Consider the following 13,397-nt stretch of genomic DNA (forward strand, 5'->3'; position numbering starts at 1 on the left):
AGTCAGTTGCGTAGAGTACTCGTATTTCATTTCACAAAAAAAAGGTGTGGAGGGAAACAAGGATGATAGTTATCTCGCGGATTTATAACCGATTCGAGCACCGAAGGCTAATCCCCACCATTCCTTACTCTGCCTTCTCCTCATGCATAATCGGAATTAACTACAAACACATTAATCCGGCCAAATAGAGGGGCATTTCCTACTTTCTATATTTCAGATTTACACATTCTACAAAGTACGGAGTAGATTCGATGACGTGCTCTCGCCTGTAAAGGCGCGACTCTCAACGCAGAGTGCTATGGACGCACTTGCAAACGCGCTGTCTAAATTTCAGCTCAAGCGAGAATCTTTTACTGCTTCGGAACCGGTTTGACCTGGTTCAAGTGGTCGTATTTTTAGCGGTGGCGCGCACCCTGTGTGGCGCAGAGCGTAAAGCGTGCGACTACAAATCCCAACTGACGGGGTTCAAAACCACCTCTGAACAATTTTTTTTTTTGTTACTAATAACCTTTTTTGAAGCCTTTTCTGTCCTTGAATTATATTAAAAAGTTGAGTAGGGGCAGTAAAGTAATTATTGAATAGCCCATTTTCTTTTTGGCTTATACTTTGTACAATGTTTAACGTGTTATAAACGGAATAATGACGGTGAAAATGCGTTTTCCAATTGATTTTCCATGCATATTTAGACACCACAAACAGAAACTTCATTTTGTGAATATAATCCACTTGATGAACAATATAAACGCTACAATGATGCTGAAAAAAACTATTATTTTAATTTTACTGGCTGCTCTTCTGGACAAATCTGGTGCAAAAAAAGTCGACGGCTACAAATGGTGCACGGTGGTCAAAAATGGAGTCTGTGTGAATTAAAAACTTTATAAATATTAAATAAAATATGTCCCTGTGTTGAGTCCCTCAAACCAAATTGAACCAATCCATTAGTTTTCATGTACTGTGCAGTGCAGTGGAAGAATTCTTTTGCCTTGCAGTTACAATCTTGTAAAAACACATTTACATTCATCAGGGCGGCACAACTGTTCTTTAATCTATTGCGACACTGAACAATCCCAAGCTTTGAATTAGGAACTAGCTGGTAGCCATAGACAGTCGTTTAACTAAACAGGTTTGGAGGAGATCAAAAACTTTCGGGCCAATTAAAAAAAATAGCTTTCTTCGAGAAAATGGCAGATACGAAATCCCAAGCGGAAACATTTATTGAAAACGTCCTGGGCATTGATGATGGAAAAGCAAGCTTAAGTGCGGGCGAACTACCTATGGCCAGGAGTTTTTTCTGTCCGCTCCTGCTGCTTGTTCTTTGGATAGTCTCCTTAAGTACGGATGTGAGTTGCTCTTAGACCAAATCCTCTTACTTTCTTATTTTCCCAGGCATTTTGGGTTGTATATGCGTGTGCTGCAAGTTTGTGAAATCGGAATCATTTACGAGCTACGACTCCGACAGCTTTGAGCTGCAGGAGGTTCATATCGTAGAGCCCAGACTTGGACATGTCAAAGGATGTGCGTGCCTGGAGTGCCTGCATCGCCAATTCGAGCAAAGTAATGGAAAGTAAATTAAGTAGTACCTGACGATTATGTAGCTGCCGTGCATTACTTTTATTGTGGTTTTTAACAACTTAAGGTCTACGTTGCTCTAAATAACAAAAAACGTTAACATTCGTCTGGGCTTACGATATTCATGTTGCTAATATCGAAATAACTAATGATACTGCTCTTCTAGAACTTGGAACTAAATTACCTTCATGTTTGGTATGTTTTTTTTTTTGAGTAAGATATGAAATATGAAATACTGGGGCTTCTTAGTAAGCTCAAGCGAACTTAACATCCGGCTTAGACAATGTCAGAACATCCTCTTGGATGGGAGACAAAGTTAGCTTCAGGTTGTGTTCCTTGGCCAATTTGCAAGTCGCGTCGAACTGAGCGTTCGAATAAGATTTACGTGAAAAGCTCACTTGTTGATCTGAAGTGTTCTTAAACCGCCTAATCAAATCTTCCATTTTGTCATTGAAATCCTGTTCCTTTGCCTCCTTCTCCAGCTGAGCAGGCGTTTTGCGGACGTCTGACTTTGAGTTCTTTAACGAGAAGGCACGTGCCCATATATCGCGACTGGCCTCCTCATACTTGCTGATTCTCTTGTTCATGCTGATAATCTCGTCGCTGATCTCCTTGTTCGCCGGCTGCTTGGCCTGCGCCTGCAGGTAAGCGTTGCGGGCCAAGTTGTACTCGCCCAGAGCGGCCAGGGCGCGTCCCTCCTGGAAGAGCGCCTTGCAAGACGGATTGCCCATGGTCAGGTGCCGTAAGGCCTTCATCATGATGCAGGCGCGCTTCGGCTTGTTCATCTTGTTGTAAACGATCATCAGGTTTTGCTGAGAAAGGAGACAAGGAATCAACTGCCTGGTCGAGAACGCTGCCTCTGCAAGCTATTCTTGTTGGCCACTTACGTTCAGGGTAGTAAGCAGTTCAGTTTGCTTGCGCTCCTCCTCGTCATTGGCCATTCGGCAGTAGTTCAGTGAGCTCACTGCCCGTTCGAAGGCAGTTGCTGCACTCTGATAGCGTCCGAGCTTCACCGAGTCCTTGCCATGTAGGTGCAAGTCGACAGCCTTCGGATAGACCACACAAAACTTGTCGCGGTCTTCTTGGGGGATAGCATCGATGCCCTTCGCATCTCCTATGAGCGAGTAGTCAATTACCTCCACTTTAAAGAGCGCATCCGCCTTGGGCTTGATCCGCGGAGGGCAACCGAGTTCTCCGAAAAGCAGCTTGTAGGAGATTATAAACTCGGCCTGCTCGTAAGGACGCATGCTGCGGACGGCGACCTCCAGGCCTTCAACCACCGTTCCCTGGCCAGTTTCAAACACGAATTTGCTGCCCCGCAGCAGGGAGGAGTCGAAGGGAGCGGTCTCGCCCTCCCAGTAGCCACTGTACCGAACCGAGACCCTAGCCTTGTTCGGCACCGCCTCCCGATCCACGTGACCGGTGCGAGTGATCCGCTTGTAAATGTTTTCGTCGATCTCGCTCATCAGCGCACGCAGTTCGTCGAATGAATATGTCCACGGTGAACGTAGCTCCTCGCCGTCCACGTCCAGCGCATCCTCGTAGTCGCTGTCGCTGTCGCTGTCGAGACCCAGATCCCTGGCATGGTTCTGCTGCGAATTGTCGACCTCGAACTCAACGCCCTTTTTCACGAGATCCCTGCAGAATGAGTTGCACGTGGTCATGAGTGCCTTTAATATGTATCTTATTACTCACGAATAGGACAAGGGATTCTTGAGCAACTGTGGGGTGTACGGTTCGAAGTTTTCTTCCATTATCGCAAAATTTACAGAATATTTACGAAACGAATTCCGGAATGCGCTGAGTTGGCGCTATTCTTTTGGATGCGTTTGAGAAAAGAGCTTTCCAGCGATGGTATCAACTGGAATTCGATTGCTTGATAGCTTTAGCGAATCGATTGGTCGCTGTTGTCCGGAAGTTATCGAATTCAAACAAAGAACTATATATCTTTATTAGGGCGCGAGCACTGCAACTCGAGATATCTTCCGAAAATGTATAATGTATTCCAATCCAGACGGGGAAACACTAGGCCAGATATACTTGCTTTTTATATGAATCTTTATTTAAAACTGAACACTTATCGCTCTCCAACTACGAGCACTCCATTGAGAGAATTGTTTTGGTGTGTGTAACAATAAAAAACTAGGAAACATAATGAGGAATGCATTCTTAATGGCCTTGTGAAGTGCTCACCGTGCGATATGGTATGGCTAAGATTTGTATATTAAGGGAGGGCTATTCTAAGCAATGATCAATACAATAGTATGCGAATGCTCGCTTGTTCACTTCTTCAGAAGCTTGCTCATGTCCTTGTTCTGCTTGTGAATCTTCAAGTCGACATCCTCAATTTTGTAGTTCATGTTATCCAGCAATTCATTTTGCGACTCAATTTCGCCACCCAGATCGGTGGCCAGCATCTTCAGCACCGACAGGTTGCTGCACATCTCCTCCAGATTGGAATCGATCTGGGCCTGGAAGGGATTGGCCGCCTGTCGCTGGGGCTGGTAGGTGCTGCTGGGATCACCACGCAGCTGGCTAACCGGATGATTGTCGTAGCGCTCCGCTGGTGATAGCGGAGCCGAGGGGCTAGCACCGCCACAGGCACCCTGGTTAATGTTGCTATTGGCCTCCTGGGAGGACTGACTGCCCGTGGGCGAACCAGTCGCGGTGGGTGGTTGGTCCCTGTTGCCCGAAAGGTAGTTCTTGAGGCCGCCGAAGACACTCTTCAGACCAGTCAGATGGCGCTGGCTGAAGCGCAGCGTGGAGCTGATCTCGTCCAACTGATGTGATGTCTTCTCCAGTTGCTCCCGCTGCTTGGCCAGCTCCACGGCCGTCGCCTTACCCACCTCCTGGGTTTCGTAGAGCAGACCTGGGGGTTGTAGGAGAGAGACGCATCAATAACGCCCCTTAATTGGCTGGCAATTGACCCCATGTTTACCCAAGCTTTTGTTGGTAGAGTCCAGAGTTCGCTGCTCAATGGCCCTTCGCTTCTCAGCATAGGCCAGTCGCTGTGCGGCCACTGATGGCGACGAGGTTATCTCCTCTTCGTCATCGTCATCCATCTCGAAGGGATTGGTGCTCCTCTGCTGCGGAAGCTTGGCTGCTCCCGTCCGTTTGTTCTGCAGGAATAGGTCGTCGTCCACGTCCTCGAATCTGTCCACGTCATCGAAGTGATCGTGCACTGGCTGCAGGTAGTTATGGGCCATTTCTTGTGGCGAGGGAAACTTCCAAAATGTCGAATTTTGTTATGTTTTCGTAAACTTTTATTTTCTTTGTTGTTGTCTGGAGTTATCGATTGCAATAGCGATGGTACAAATGTAGTATTTGTATGCAGTTCAATCGACTTATAAATAGCTTGACATTGCAGAGGCTTCAATAAAATAAGTTATTATAATTAAAATGATTTTGAAGATACGATAAAAATTGAATTTGTATGTAAGAAAACTTGAAGCTTGATCTAATAAATAAAAAATCGTGTAACGAGCGAATACCGACCGAATCCCCCTACCGATGATCTAGCGGGGAATAAAGCGGCTTGCCATCTCCGATGGATATCGAACCAGCACTTCTGTCAATTTTCCAGCAGGCGTCGCAGTTTCTGTAACTTTTTGGAACTGACCAAGACGGAAGCTTTAGTTTAATTTAAGAAACTGTCGCAGCCGAACGTCACAGGTTTCAGGACACGAATCGGCGGAGCAAAGCACCAAAACATCACCACATGCATAGCACATCGTACTTTGTGGCCGCGACATGCGCGGCGCTGCTTCTGCTGGCGGCGACGGCGCAGTCGACGGCAGCAGCGCAGTCAGGACTGCAGCCAGGTGGCAAGTTAATCGAGTTGGACGAGGACAACTGGCACCTGATGCTCCAGGGCGAATGGATGATCGAGTTGTGAGTGCGAAAGGGTGGCTCTGAGTAGTCCCTACCCACATGAAACCCCGCTGCCCCTGACGTAACATAAAGGGGCGTGGTGCGCCGGCTTTCTCCAGCCGGCAAGCTGGTTCTTTCGTTCTCCGAAATACCAGACATTCCTTTGCGGCGACGATGACTCATCGGCAGCTGTGTTAAACATATGTTTCTCCCTCCATTCACAGCTTTGCTCCATGGTGCCCGGCCTGCAAGAACCTGGCTCCCACCTGGGAGCGGTTTGCCCGCGTGGCCAAGGATGTCCAGGTGCAGGTGGCCAAAATCGACGTGACAACCTCGCCCTCGCTGAGTGGACGCTTCTTTGTCACCGCCCTCCCCACCATCTACCAGTGAGCACCACATAGACCTTTTCAACCCATGAAATACACATCGTCGTAATCCACGTCAATCATTTCCAGCGTAAAAGATGGCGAGTTCCGGCAGTATCGTGGGGCCCGTGATGGCGACGCCCTCCTCTACTTCGTGAAGAAGCAGCAGTGGCAGAGCATCGAACCGCTGTCCGCCTGGAAGAAGCCCGACACCACCCACATGTCCGTGCTGTCCTACTTCTTCAAGCTTTCGCACACTCTGAAGGTACGTTCACCTAGCCCATTATCGCATCGGTTCACTGCATGAGACATAAGCGGAAGCTTATCAGCGGGTTGATCCCGTTGACCCACAAAAGATTGCCGCCCATCACTCATTACTCTGGTCTTTGCTCTCTGCTGTTGTCTTGTATGTTGGGTTCATGTACTAATAGCATACGCAAAAACTCTTTAAGGACTTCAACGGGCGCCTGCAGGAGGAATACGGACTGCCCACGTGGGGCTCCTACGCCCTCTTCGCCATCGCCACCATCTTCGTGGGCGCTGCCCTGGGGCTGCTGCTCGTGTGCCTTGTGGACTTTGTCTACCCACCCAAGAAGTCGCAGCGCCAGAGCTTCTCCGAGTCCCAGGACAATCTGACCGAGGGCCTGGAGGATTTGGCAACCGAGGAGATCGAGGATGATGGCGACGCCGAGGAGAACGATGACGAGCAACGCGATAGCGACGAGGAAGAACAGGAGGACGACGACGAAGAGGAAGAGGACAGCGAGGAGCAGGTGGGCGATCTGGCCACTAAAGAGAAGGAGGCCGACAGCGAGCCGGAAAAGGAAGAGAAGCCGGAGCCCAAGCAGGCCGGCGATGCTGCGCCCGAGAAGACGGAACAGGTGCGCAAGCGCAAGCCTCGCAAAGGCGATTAGGTGCAGCGGGGTCCCTGCGGATCTTCAGCCTTAGCGATCATCAGAAGCGGCAACAAAAAGACTAACACACTGAATCGAGAGGAACACAACCTCTTACCCAAGCATCATTCGAGCGGACATAATCCGTCTGCTCTGCCTTCGCGCACAAAACCGATTGTTTTCCCTCCTTCTAATCCTAGCCAGAAAACGGCGCCCCATGTATTTCATAATTATGTAAAGCAAAATTGCAATCCATTAAGCGATAGCAAGCGTAACAATAACTAAATGTAACTTTAGTCGTATATTTTTACCTTTTGCCAAGCATTTTTGTATTTTGTGTTCAACTTGGTTTCCACACAATTCATTTCTCTTAAGCATTTCATTTGTAATTGTACTTCAATCGCAAATTGTATTAAATTTTCGTATTACAAAATAATAAAAAAAAACATACAATTTAAACTGGCTTTGTTTACTTTGCGCTTCTAAATAATTTGGATCCCAAAGAAATTTCACATATGCACGTATGTATATTTGAAATGGAAAATCCATTAGTTTCATTCACAGTTAACACCACATAAACAACATGAACATTAATGGTTTTACAAATTTATTATCAGTTTATTGTAGGAGAATATGAAATAAGACAAAATCCCTGCAATTTCGTGTGTGTAAAACTACAAATAATTGTTATAAGATGTGTGTGAGTGGTGCTGGTCCAAAATGGTTCAAATTTTCCAATACATGTGGCTGTTTTCCAAACGCAAAGAAATGGGTAACTGAAACTGTTGCTTAAAATAGTTAGCTCGTTGAGGCGTACAAAAATTCATGCCTACTATCTTATAAAAAGAGTACAAAAGAATGATTATACAAATACATATCTGTAATCTGTATCAAATGTGATTCATCTTCAGCGTTGCTTGCCTGATCTGTTGGCACTTGTGATTGAAATCGGAATTAACTGGATTAATTACAACATTTTGATTGTTCAACAAATAATAGTTCTTTCAACAAATTGCTATGGCTATTGTTGGATTCATTTCGGGGGTTGCGGGGATAAGGTACTTGTGGTGTGTGTGTATATATAATTTCTATATTTAAATATATATTTGATATATATTGTTTGGTTGTAAAACTTGTACTATTGCAGCGTATGGAGGAAGTTTGTTGGGAGGTCTTTTCGATTGCGGTTGGGATCGGGATGGGGATCTGGATGCGGATGAGGATGGGTATGGGTATGGGTAAGGATAAGGGTATGGGTATGTGAAGAGTGCGTTTCGGGCTGTGGTAAGTTTTCAAATACTTTAAGTAATTGTCTGTGTGTGAGTTTGGAAATTTTTCTGTTGTGAATTTGGGTTTCTCAGGCTGGCTTCAGTTAATTCGTTCGTATGCGTACAAAATGGCGAGATGTCAACAAAAACAATTGTTAATTACTTTGAAATATTCAAAAAGCAATCGTCGTGCGTCGTCGACTGCAGCTGAAAGCAGATTCGCCATCCGAGAACGTCTGGCTGGGATGGCTGGCTTTCAGCCCCAGACTTTTGTTGTAAAATTAACCTGGCGGCCAACTCTATAACAAAGGCGCACTTCAGGCTTAGACTACTAAATAACTAATTGAGGTATGTGTGTGGCGAGGCTGTCCTCGTGCTGAACTAGCTGGATGCGTGGAAATTTTGACGGGCCAAAAGCTGGCTGAATTTCGTAAACCGGTCTATTGCATAAAATTGCAGGTCTTCGTCCGCCGCCCATTGCCCATTGGGCACGGACAAGTAAAAAAGCGTAGCAAACTAGTTGGGCAACGGAAAAGGATGTGGCTGCTGCGATGGCGATGGCGATGGCCAATGGCAATTGGAATTGCAAGGACAACGCCAACGGCTGCTGCTAGGCACTGCTATGCCACGAAATCGAGCGGCCGGTTGAAGCCACCCTTGCGATTCATGTACTGGCGGTACTTTCGCTTGAGGATTACATGCACTTCTCCGACATCGTTGCCCTCGACCTTCCTGTTCTTGGTGGTGTCGAACGTGCAGAATCCCATTGTCTTCAGCATCTCGACCTCTTCCGGCGATTTACCCTCCAGGTCCGCCTCGTTGATCTTGGGCCGGTCGGCAGCTGTGGCCGCCGCATTGTTCCTCGTCGTCCTTCGCGACGTCGATGGTCCGGAGCTGCTGTTGCCGCCGCTGCTTCCGCCGCCGCCTCCTCCTCCTCCTCCTCCGGCGACCCTCGACCGCGATCTGCAAATTATGAATGTGTGTGCATAGTGAGTGGTGAGTGTTCTATAGATTTCGTTTGAGTGACAGGACCGACCAGTTGATTGCATTCGAATTGCAACGAGCCTGGGAAATAACTGGGGCGACCTTGGGCGTTGTGCACCCGATTGTGCAATATGAAGTTTTAATTACGCGAAATGCGACACTTCTCAACCGGTCGGTTGGCTTCATTAAAGACCATATTTACGTCTCGATTTTGGCAATCATCTGAAGACCCAAAATAACCGGCTTGTATATGCATATGCTAGAGAATTTCATTCTAAGATTTAAAATCAAGCTCAAGATCCCTCTAAAATCCATTCTGAATCCATTTATATACCTAACAGACAATATTCCTCTATTCCTCTAGCTTATATCTCAAAAACTTCCATTGGAAAATAGCTAATTGATGCTTGCAGCTCCCAGACTTTGTTTTAGTTTCGTGTTTTGTATTTCTTAAATGAAATGTAGAAGATAACAGATAATCCTTATATCAAGTAGAAAGTGGGGAAAGTTTCGCTTAGGACATGTCCTCGATGAGGGCCGCACGCAGCTTGGTCGTCACTGTGGCGGGCTGTGCCTGGTTAAGCTTGAAGACGCTCTCGATCACGGAGATCTCTGTGGCCGTGGTGTTCATGCCCACGAAGGAGAGCCAGTCGTTGACGACCATGCCGGCGGCGAGTACTTCGCTGCCCCGGTTCACTGTTCCGGCCACGAGGGGAACCTGCAGCAGGGACGACAGTTCGTCCTGGTCCTGAATGCTCGTCTTGGGATGCACCATGCCGCCCTGGTTGCTCAGCACGGCGTAAGAGCCCACCAGTGAGTTGTCGGCAATGGTCTGGCGGAAGACCTCTACTTTGAGCACGTCCGCGATGATCTCCTCGGTCTCCTTGTCCAGATCCGGGTGCACCAGGGCCACATAATCATTGCAGGCGATAACGTTGCCCAGCGCGGACAGGCGCTCCTCCACACGATAAATCTTCACGGCGTCTGGCAGGCTGTTACGCAGGTGTTGCAGCTCCTCGTCGGTGGTGGAGTTGGGCACCAGCAGGCCGTTGCGGTTGCCCACGGTGAGGCGGCCGATGATCCGGCAGCCGCCCACATTCGCATGCACCACCGGGATGGTGTCGCCCAGCTCCGCCTCGAAGGCGCTGTAGAAGGTCTCGGATCCACCGATGGCCACCAGGCAGTATGTGTTGGTTAGTTTAGTGAAGACGCCGATGTCGTCGTTGTTCTCGAATTGGACGCGTAGAGCCATTTTCTCTGTATTTACGTGGATCCTCTTTTCCTGCTGGTTACTCTCTTTTCGGATTTACTGGCCTGACTGAGCCTGCTGCCGGATGAGTTCTGGATTCTGTTTATATGTCCGGAAATCAATTTAAATGTCGTGATGAAATTCGCACAATTTCGCTTCACGTGGTAATTTTTTTTTGATGTTGGGACGCCAGAGCTGCATAGCCATCGATTGGCTGCCTATCGAAGTGTGGGTCTATCGATACTCGTGGGTAAATAAACAAGTTCTGAACGGCGATTTCGGGGGTTTGAGGGGTCAATTGTCCCCTGTGTTGGAATGTGTTCCTAAATCTACACAAACACTCCCTAAGCTTATCCTAAACTTATAAATATTGGTTGCTATTTAAACCCCATTTCACGGTTATCCAGCACGCCCCTGAACTGTGACCCACATCCCCGATTTTAGTGACTAGTTTTATACTTATCGTGGTTGGCATTTGGTACACTACACTTTCTTATTCACCTAGATCGCCGACTCCGCGCACGGTCGCGCTCCCGTTCCCGCTCCCGATCTCGGCTGCGACTGCGGTCGCGATCCCGTTCCCGGTCGCGGCGACCGGCGCCTCCAGATCCGGATCCTCCGGCTGGCGCTACTCCGATGGCCTCCCGCTCCCGGGAACGGCGCTCCCTGCGCTTCTTCCGCTCGGATCGCTCCTTCTCGCGTCTCCTGTGCGCCGGCGAGGCGGGACTTCGGCTGCGGCCCATGGCTCCGTTTCGGTCTCTGCTTGTGTGGCGGTTTGAGTGATTGATGATGGTTTGCCTGCAGTGGATTTGAGCGGATGTTAGACTCCATGTACTCCAATTGCACCGCACGCATCCCGCTTACCGTTGCACTAGGCTGTGTCTAGCATTATTTGGGCGACACCGGCGGTGGGTAAAAACGCGCTAACTTAAAACTAAAACCAAATAAACAACGCGCGTTATCTCGCCGCGACGCCGAAACGGAATGAGGAATGCAGAATGCGGATGATGATGCGAGGGATGCGATGCAAGGGCAAAACATGGCCACCTATCGGATATCGATTGATGGTCGATTTTATCTTCGATAAAAATGTATCCTATGTATATCGCATACCGAATGTTTAAATCGATCTGTTTCCTTTTGAATATGAACTATGTATATATATTAATTAATATTTTTTAATAGCATTACCTATATTATATTTCAAATTATGCCCGGACTATGATAAATTTAACAAATTCATAATTACAAATCTTTCGTCAATACCACTTCCATAAATAGTTTAAAATATCAAAATATTACGAACTTTGCCAATATAAACGTTATATTTTCTACATTTACACAGTTTCTTCTTTTTTTTTTTGAAGCTATTAAACCACATATTTGCTCACGATCGCAGCTGAAATGAACTACTATGTTGGATCTTCTAGTTCGATCTTCAAGACCGATTCATTTTCCAAGTCGCGGGACTGCCAACTCCCGCGAAATAGAAAGAAAATGCATCTTGAAGATTAAGATACACACAACAATCCGTAAGTGCGTCAGAATTTTCAGAACCCGCGGTTCGCTGGAACTCTCGAAATAAACAACTAAATGCCACTGTACATCTGAAGCTATCGCAAGTGGATAGCGCCGTAGATATAGAAAAACAGCGATCGCAACCGATCCGTCCAAAACACGAAATAATGTCGGGACTGCGAAACACCTCGGAGGCCGTTGCAGTGCTCGCCTCCCTGGGACTCGGAATGGTTCTGCTCATGTTCGTGGCGACCACGCCGCCGGCCGTTGAGGCCACCCAGTCGGGGATTTACATAGACAACGGCAAGGACCAGACGATCATGCACAGAGTGCTGAGCGAGGACGACAAGCTGGACGTCTCGTACGAGATCCTCGAGTTCCTGGGCATCGCCGAACGGCCGACGCACCTGAGCAGCCACCAGTTGTCGCTGAGGAAGTCGGCTCCCAAGTTCCTGCTGGACGTCTACCACCGCATCACGGCGGAGGAGGGTCTCAGCGATCAGGATGAGGACGACGACTACGAACGCGGCCATCGGTCCAGGAGGAGCGCCGACCTCGAGGAGGATGAGGGCGAGCAGCAGAAGAACTTCATCACCGACCTGGACAAGCGGGCCATCGACGAGAGCGACATCATCATGACCTTCCTGAACAAGCGCCACCACAATGTGGACGAACTGCGTCACGAGCACGGCCGTCGCCTGTGGTTCGACGTCTCCAACGTGCCCAACGACAACTACCTGGTGATGGCCGAGCTGCGCATCTATCAGAACGCCAACGAGGGCAAGTGGCTGACCGCCAACAGGGAGTTCACCATCACGGTATACGCCATTGGCACCGGCACGCTGGGCCAGCACACCATGGAGCCGCTGTCCTCGGTGAACACCACCGGGGACTACGTGGGCTGGTTGGAGCTCAACGTGACCGAGGGCCTGCACGAGTGGCTGGTCAAGTCGAAGGACAATCATGGCATCTACATTGGAGCACACGCTGTCAACCGACCCGACCGCGAGGTGAAGCTGGACGACATTGGACTGATCCACCGCAAGGTGGACGACGAGTTCCAGCCCTTCATGATCGGCTTCTTCCGCGGACCGGAGCTGATCAAGGCGACGGCCCACAGCAGCCACCACAGGAGCAAGCGAAGCGCCAGCCATCCACGCAAGCGCAAGAAGTCGGTGTCGCCCAACAACGTGCCGCTGCTGGAACCGATGGAGAGCACGCGCAGCTGCCAGATGCAGACCCTGTACATAGACTTCAAGGATCTGGGCTGGCATGACTGGATCATCGCACCAGAGGGCTATGGCGCCTTCTACTGCAGCGGCGAGTGCAATTTCCCGCTCAATGCGCACATGAACGCCACGAACCATGCGATCGTCCAGACCCTGGTCCACCTGCTGGAGCCGAAGAAGGTGCCCAAGCCCTGCTGCGCTCCGACCAGGCTGGGAGCACTACCCGTTCTGTACCACCTGAACGACGAGAATGTGAACCTGAAAAAGTATAGAAACATGATTGTGAAATCCTGCGGGTGCCATTGAATTCAATTTACCACTTAGGCTAAGCACTATAGCACTATATATATAAAGCATTTCTGTGTAGATGTCCATCTCTGTACTAATCTCGAATATTTTTATACAAAAATATACAGCGCTGTACCTAACTGAAGTTCGTCTCTTGAGGA

At 48.5% G+C, this 13,397-nt stretch overlaps 7 protein-coding genes, 1 long non-coding RNA gene and 2 other non-coding genes across 13 annotated transcripts; 5 read left to right on the plus strand and 5 right to left on the minus strand.

The window, feature by feature from the left end:
- Positions 1-42: 42 nt before the first annotated feature.
- snoRNA:Psi18S-176 lies at positions 43-196 on the minus strand. The gene has a single exon (NR_002554.2). It is a non-coding gene; the product is annotated as a snoRNA:Psi18S-176 (small nucleolar RNA).
- A 512-nt stretch (positions 197-708) lies between these two features.
- On the plus strand, positions 709-909 carry lncRNA:CR44805 (long non-coding RNA:CR44805). The gene has a single exon (NR_124718.1). It is a non-coding gene; the product is annotated as a long non-coding RNA:CR44805 (long non-coding RNA).
- A 217-nt stretch (positions 910-1,126) lies between these two features.
- CG46398 (uncharacterized protein) lies at positions 1,127-1,636 on the plus strand. Its single transcript, NM_001382137.1, has 2 exons — positions 1,127-1,335; positions 1,390-1,636. The coding sequence occupies exons 1-2, from the start codon at positions 1,185-1,187 to the stop codon at positions 1,569-1,571; spliced, it is 333 nt and encodes a 110-aa protein (NP_001369115.1). The 5' UTR covers positions 1,127-1,184; the 3' UTR covers positions 1,572-1,636.
- Positions 1,593-3,418, minus strand: shu (shutdown). Its single transcript, NM_137993.4, has 3 exons — positions 3,268-3,418; positions 2,460-3,210; positions 1,593-2,384 (listed from the first exon to the last, which is right to left on the minus strand). Exons 1-3 carry the CDS (start codon positions 3,324-3,326, stop codon positions 1,827-1,829), a joined length of 1,368 nt encoding a protein of 455 aa, NP_611837.1. The 5' UTR covers positions 3,327-3,418; the 3' UTR covers positions 1,593-1,826.
- Positions 3,419-3,614: 196 nt separating this feature from the next.
- On the minus strand, positions 3,615-4,895 carry Snap29 (Synaptosomal-associated protein 29kDa). Its single transcript, NM_079107.4, has 2 exons — positions 4,511-4,895; positions 3,615-4,441 (listed from the first exon to the last, which is right to left on the minus strand). Exons 1-2 carry the CDS (start codon positions 4,776-4,778, stop codon positions 3,855-3,857), a joined length of 855 nt encoding a protein of 284 aa, NP_523831.1. The 5' UTR covers positions 4,779-4,895; the 3' UTR covers positions 3,615-3,854.
- Positions 4,896-5,132: 237 nt separating this feature from the next.
- On the plus strand, positions 5,133-7,156 carry CG5554 (uncharacterized protein). Of its 2 annotated transcripts, none has more exons than NM_001299855.1 (4): positions 5,133-5,463; positions 5,667-5,828; positions 5,898-6,072; positions 6,239-7,156. In NM_001299855.1, the coding sequence occupies exons 1-4, from the start codon at positions 5,291-5,293 to the stop codon at positions 6,719-6,721; spliced, it is 993 nt and encodes a 330-aa protein (NP_001286784.1). In that variant the 5' UTR covers positions 5,133-5,290; the 3' UTR covers positions 6,722-7,156. The 2 variants fall into 2 exon arrangements, with proteins under 2 accessions (NP_001286784.1, NP_611838.1); NM_137994.3 differs by having other exon boundaries at positions 6,260-7,156.
- Positions 7,157-7,292: 136 nt separating this feature from the next.
- ytr (yantar) lies at positions 7,293-11,612 on the minus strand. Of its 2 annotated transcripts, NM_001299856.1 has the most exons (4): positions 11,508-11,612; positions 11,393-11,420; positions 10,703-10,999; positions 7,293-8,931 (listed from the first exon to the last, which is right to left on the minus strand). In NM_001299856.1, the coding sequence occupies exons 3-4, from the start codon at positions 10,942-10,944 to the stop codon at positions 8,589-8,591; spliced, it is 585 nt and encodes a 194-aa protein (NP_001286785.1). In that variant the 5' UTR covers positions 10,945-10,999; positions 11,393-11,420; positions 11,508-11,612; the 3' UTR covers positions 7,293-8,588. The 2 variants fall into 2 exon arrangements, with proteins under 2 accessions (NP_001286785.1, NP_611839.1); NM_137995.3 differs by lacking the exons at positions 11,393-11,420; positions 11,508-11,612 and adding an exon at positions 11,066-11,205.
- Positions 9,378-10,433, minus strand: eIF6 (eukaryotic translation initiation factor 6). The gene has a single exon (NM_145105.3). It carries the CDS (start codon positions 10,202-10,204, stop codon positions 9,467-9,469), a length of 738 nt encoding a protein of 245 aa, NP_659573.1. The 5' UTR covers positions 10,205-10,433; the 3' UTR covers positions 9,378-9,466.
- On the plus strand, positions 10,462-11,632 carry asRNA:CR45928 (antisense RNA:CR45928). Its single transcript, NR_133136.1, has one exon.
- A 61-nt stretch (positions 11,633-11,693) lies between these two features.
- Positions 11,694-13,379, plus strand: gbb (glass bottom boat). 2 transcript variants are annotated; one of them, NM_001299857.1, is made up of 2 exons: positions 11,694-11,733; positions 11,815-13,379. In NM_001299857.1, the coding sequence occupies exon 2, from the start codon at positions 11,887-11,889 to the stop codon at positions 13,252-13,254; it is 1,368 nt and encodes a 455-aa protein (NP_001286786.1). In that variant the 5' UTR covers positions 11,694-11,733; positions 11,815-11,886; the 3' UTR covers positions 13,255-13,379. The 2 variants fall into 2 exon arrangements, with proteins under 2 accessions (NP_001286786.1, NP_477340.1); NM_057992.3 differs by having other exon boundaries at positions 11,694-13,379.
- Positions 13,380-13,397: the final 18 nt, after the last annotated feature.

This window comes from Drosophila melanogaster, chromosome 2R (genome assembly GCF_000001215.4).
Source record: "Drosophila melanogaster chromosome 2R".
Taxonomy (NCBI): domain Eukaryota; kingdom Metazoa; phylum Arthropoda; class Insecta; order Diptera; family Drosophilidae; genus Drosophila; species Drosophila melanogaster.

Coding starts and splice junctions, on each gene's coding strand:
- CG46398 (NM_001382137.1), top strand. CDS start 1,185: ATGGCAGATACGAAATCCCAAGCGGAAACATTTATTGAAAACGTCCTG. Junction 1,336..1,389: donor TCTTTGGATAGTCTCCTTAA/GTACGGATGTGA, acceptor TTATTTTCCCAG/GCATTTTGGGTTGTATATGC.
- shu (NM_137993.4), bottom strand. CDS start 3,326: ATGGAAGAAAACTTCGAACCGTACACCCCACAGTTGCTCAAGAATCCC. Junction 3,211..3,267: donor AAGAATCCCTTGTCCTATTC/GTGAGTAATAAG, acceptor CTCATTCTGCAG/GGATCTCGTGAAAAAGGGCG. Junction 2,385..2,459: donor AACTGCTTACTACCCTGAAC/GTAAGTGGCCAA, acceptor CTCCTTTCTCAG/CAAAACCTGATGATCGTTTA.
- Snap29 (NM_079107.4), bottom strand. CDS start 4,778: ATGGCCCATAACTACCTGCAGCCAGTGCACGATCACTTCGATGACGTG. Junction 4,442..4,510: donor CTCTACCAACAAAAGCTTGG/GTAAACATGGGG, acceptor TACAACCCCCAG/GTCTGCTCTACGAAACCCAG.
- CG5554 (NM_001299855.1), top strand. CDS start 5,291: ATGCATAGCACATCGTACTTTGTGGCCGCGACATGCGCGGCGCTGCTT. Junction 5,829..5,897: donor GCCCTCCCCACCATCTACCA/GTGAGCACCACA, acceptor AATCATTTCCAG/CGTAAAAGATGGCGAGTTCC. Junction 6,073..6,238: donor AGCTTTCGCACACTCTGAAG/GTACGTTCACCT, acceptor ATGTACTAATAG/CATACGCAAAAACTCTTTAA.
- eIF6 (NM_145105.3), bottom strand. CDS start 10,204: ATGGCTCTACGCGTCCAATTCGAGAACAACGACGACATCGGCGTCTTC.
- ytr (NM_001299856.1), bottom strand. CDS start 10,944: ATGGGCCGCAGCCGAAGTCCCGCCTCGCCGGCGCACAGGAGACGCGAG. Junction 8,932..10,702: donor GCGCGGAGTCGGCGATCTAG/GTGAATAAGAAA, acceptor CATAATTTGCAG/ATCGCGGTCGAGGGTCGCCG.
- gbb (NM_057992.3), top strand. CDS start 11,887: ATGTCGGGACTGCGAAACACCTCGGAGGCCGTTGCAGTGCTCGCCTCC.